Raw genomic sequence first — 3,940 nt, forward strand, 5'->3', positions numbered from 1 at the left:
GATCCATAGGAATCGGTGATGTTAAAAATGTAAACTTCTCCTCAGGGAAAAGTATGAGAACCAGCTTAAATGTAAGACATTATAATCGAATATGAGAACTATAGTTAGAGAAGGTTATAACGTAATTCATTTGAAAAAACCGTTAGAGAATAGGACGCTACCAGATAGTCCGTTGGACAAGAAGTGAAGAAGAGAAAAGAAAAAAGAAAAAAAGGGGAAGGAAAATTCAGAGTGTAGAATTGTAATTCTTCGAAACATATGTCGGAATAAAAGTATGCAGTTATAATATGCGTTTACTCCATTCTTTAAATTTATATATACTCAAATACCCAAAATATCAAGGAGTTTCTACCTCATAAACAGGAGTTACACCACGGTTATTTTGTGATCTTTGCTACCCCGGTACCTATTAACCAATTTATTTTATCCGAGATATTTTTTACTTGGAGAAAATAAATACATATAATAATATATATATATGTATATAGGGGAGAATTCACAAAAAAAAAAAAGACGAAGACAGGTGATGTAGACAACAAACAGATGTATTAGTTTAACGCTCGCAGTCTCTTTTGCCACTAAATTATGTGATATATTGTGTATTTTAGTTATCATTAATCAAACTGTAAAGGTAGCAAAAATGGCCTAATTTCAGAAGGGTATAACTAATTTTTGTAAGAAAAATGAATAATTTGTCTACTGCATAGCAAATTTATGAAACCCTTTTAGACTTGTCTTTGTTCTGTATGTAACAAATGTGTTCCTATGGTGTTTACAACTAAATATTGCTTTATAAATATTTAGTTTACTACTAAATCTTTATCTAATAACTACTTATTAAACATAGCTTTTAGCTAGATTTGTCAGATTATTTTTTTAAATGTACTGCTATAGGGACTTATTTCATTCATCAACACCCTTCACAAAAAAGAAAAAAAAAATGAACAAATTCACAACAATGAATTATCTTTGTTATAGAGCTAAAAGTATCTTGTTCCTACAGATGCTAGAGCTTACAATATTTTCACAATCTTCAGAGTAACCCACTTTACCACATATTCTTCCTAAAAACCAAGTCTGCTTCACAAAGGATGGACTTACTCTTCAGAGCCAGAAAAATATATCAGTCTTGAGCAGTTACTAAGTTCATACAATAGGCAGATTTGCTTAACACTAGAAAACTATATCTGTCCTCCACACATATTCTAGAGCACATTAAAAAAAAAAGGTATCTATCTGAGAAGCAAGCCTTTTGTTAGTATCACTCTGAATATTTGCCTACCATTCCTTCTCTCTATTCATTTCTCTTAATTCATATTGTCTCACTGAAATATTTCCCAATACTTTCTAAGCAATGGATTCTCATGCAGTTCCTTTTCCTTACAACTTTAGCCTTGCAAATAATTCAAATTACGAACATTAAAACACATAAATTTTATCCACTTTTCCAGCCTAGAAGAGTTTTAAAAATGCTGCTCTCTTCATTAAATTTGTGAAAAACAACTAACCCCGAAATACCTTCATTTTGTGATTTCTAAATCTCTAACAGGGTGAGAGATTTAGAAATCTCTCTGAAATTTATCATTGATCACTCTACAAAACTTAGCACTCTCATAAATATCATTATACAGCAAGTAGTTTGTGAGAAAATTGTCATTTGGACTGATAATTGCCTGCAAATGAATAATAAAAAAACGACAATGAATATAACTTGTAACTTTACATCTCTATAAGAACACCATATATGCTACCATTAAAGTACAATTTATACACAATAATGAAATTATTAAAACTGAAAAAAAGTTACTGTTGGTATATATTCACATATTCATGTGTGTGTATGTATATTTGTACTGTTTTCTTCTTCATTATAGGTTGGTGATGCTATCCCCAGTGCCAGTCTCTTTGAACACAACCCTAACACCAAACTGAATTCTAGCGAACTGTTTGGTAGTGGAAAGCATGTTATTTTTGGTGTACCAGGTGCATTTACTCCTACTTGTTCAGAAGTAAGTTGCTTCTTGTTTATTTTCTAGAGATCTGATAGCTTAAAGGATGTATGTAATATGGGGTAAATTGGCTCCAAGATTAAAATACTTGACTGCTGACTGGCTTCAAGTTTAACTCTTACTAGTGCCTCTGTGCAATATACCTAACTCTACTTGTTCCAGTTGGCTGAATGTTATTCTCCATATTTTGTCTCCACTCTTTGACTAATCATTGCCATTGTTAGTGCACCAGTTGCTGCTCATATGGTGTTTACAGTGCTCTTAGTGCCCTATATACTAAATCAATTGAAAATACTTAAGGAACCACTGAACCTTGCAACCTTTAATGTCAGAACTTTGTGTCAAGTTGTTTAGAAAACTGATTTCACTCCCAGACAACATTTATGGACTCAATTTTGTTTATATTTGCAAAATAAAATTGTTGCTAGGGTGTATGTGTGATGTGTCCTTGCCTGCTATAAGCTTTTAAGTGAAGAGCTATATCTGTAGTGTTATTTCCATTTCCAATTAACAGCCAAGCCTTTTGCTATTTTGTTATTGTTAGGAAAGACATGAATGTTACAACTGTCACAAGATATTTCATTGAAAATCTTGATCTTCATATACACCTGATGAAGTCAGTAATAGAGAAAATTATGCAGCAAATTGTTGTCATTAAGCATCTAGTATCACAGATACAGTGTAGTAGTTTGCATGTAACTAATAGCACTATAACTGATTTTGATTAAGTATAGTTCTGTGATTCAAACCTTACATTGTTTGATCTGATGTTTCATCTGTAAATAAAACTAATTTTGGATCGCATAAGGAAGAAGTGTCGCTCTTAATGTGAAGTGTTAAAGTACTTGAATATTTGTGGTGTTTGATGACTTTTGGCCTAGATTTTAATCCCGCACATGCATTTTACCAGTAAATAAGGCTGAGATTAGGATCCTGTTCAAGAGAGTAATTATCATATGAGCAATTAATCTTATCTATACATTTACAATATTCACAATTGCACTTGTTATTATTGTTTATCCCAGGATATTTATATGGTTGATGAGTGGATTCAAACTAGGAGACTGTATTTCTAAACTAAGAGTAATAATATCCTTAGTCACTTGGCTAAAAGCACATAACTACTTTTGATTTAGAAATGAAAGTTCCTATTTTGAATCCTGTTTGTACCCAAAAATATGTTACCTAATACCCACAGTGGTTTACTTGATAAGAAAATGACTACCTTTTAATTTTCCAATAAAGGTTGAATAATAAAATATAAGAGTTGTTGAATCGTGTCTGGACCTTATGCATACTCAGAAAGAAGATTCTTTGTGTGAAAGTGAATCAAACCATTCAGAACCTAGAACAGATGCAAATGTAAATACACACTCTGAAGATTAAATTCATAGTCCAGAAAATTATTATCTTATTAACAAATCATTTCAGGCATTTAATGAAATATCATGCTGCTTAATCCTATGGGAACTAAGGTAGGGTCTAGATCAGCAAACCAGAAAAATAGTGGTCTATGTACACACTTTAATACACATATCATCATCATCAGCATCATCATCATCATCGTCGTTTAACGTCCACCTTCCATGCTAGCATGGGTTGGACGATTTGACTGAGGACTGGTGAAACCGGATGGCAACACCAGGCTCCAATCTAATTTGGCAGAGTTTCTACAGCTGGATGCCCTTCCTAACGCCAACCACTCAGAGAGTGTAGTGGGTGCTTTTACGTGTCACCCGCACGAAAACGGCCACGCTCGAAATGGTGTCTTTTATGTGCCACCCGCATAAGAGCCAGTCCAGGGGCACTGGCAACGATCCCGCTTGAAAGATTCATGTGTCGCCCGCGCATGAGCCAGTCCAGGGTCACTGGCAACGATCCCGCTCGAAAGATTTCATGTGTCGTCCGCACATGAGCCAGTCCAGGGGCAT

The 3,940-nt window shown here is 33.9% G+C and overlaps 1 protein-coding gene across 2 annotated transcripts in view; it reads left to right on the forward strand.

The window, feature by feature from the left end:
- LOC106872366 (peroxiredoxin-5, mitochondrial) overlaps positions 1-3,940 on the forward strand; it is a 19,302-nt gene that overhangs the window by 7,287 nt on the left and 8,075 nt on the right. For both annotated transcript variants that reach the window (XM_014919338.2, XM_014919337.2), the window contains exon 2: positions 1,875-2,009. In XM_014919338.2, coding sequence (XP_014774824.1) covers positions 1,875-2,009 — 135 coding nt within the window. The remainder of the gene's footprint in view (positions 1-1,874; positions 2,010-3,940) is intronic.

The sequence above is a fragment of the Octopus bimaculoides genome, chromosome 3 (genome assembly GCF_001194135.2).
Source record: "Octopus bimaculoides isolate UCB-OBI-ISO-001 chromosome 3, ASM119413v2, whole genome shotgun sequence".
In the NCBI taxonomy this organism is placed as follows: Eukaryota; Metazoa; Mollusca; class Cephalopoda; order Octopoda; family Octopodidae; genus Octopus; species Octopus bimaculoides.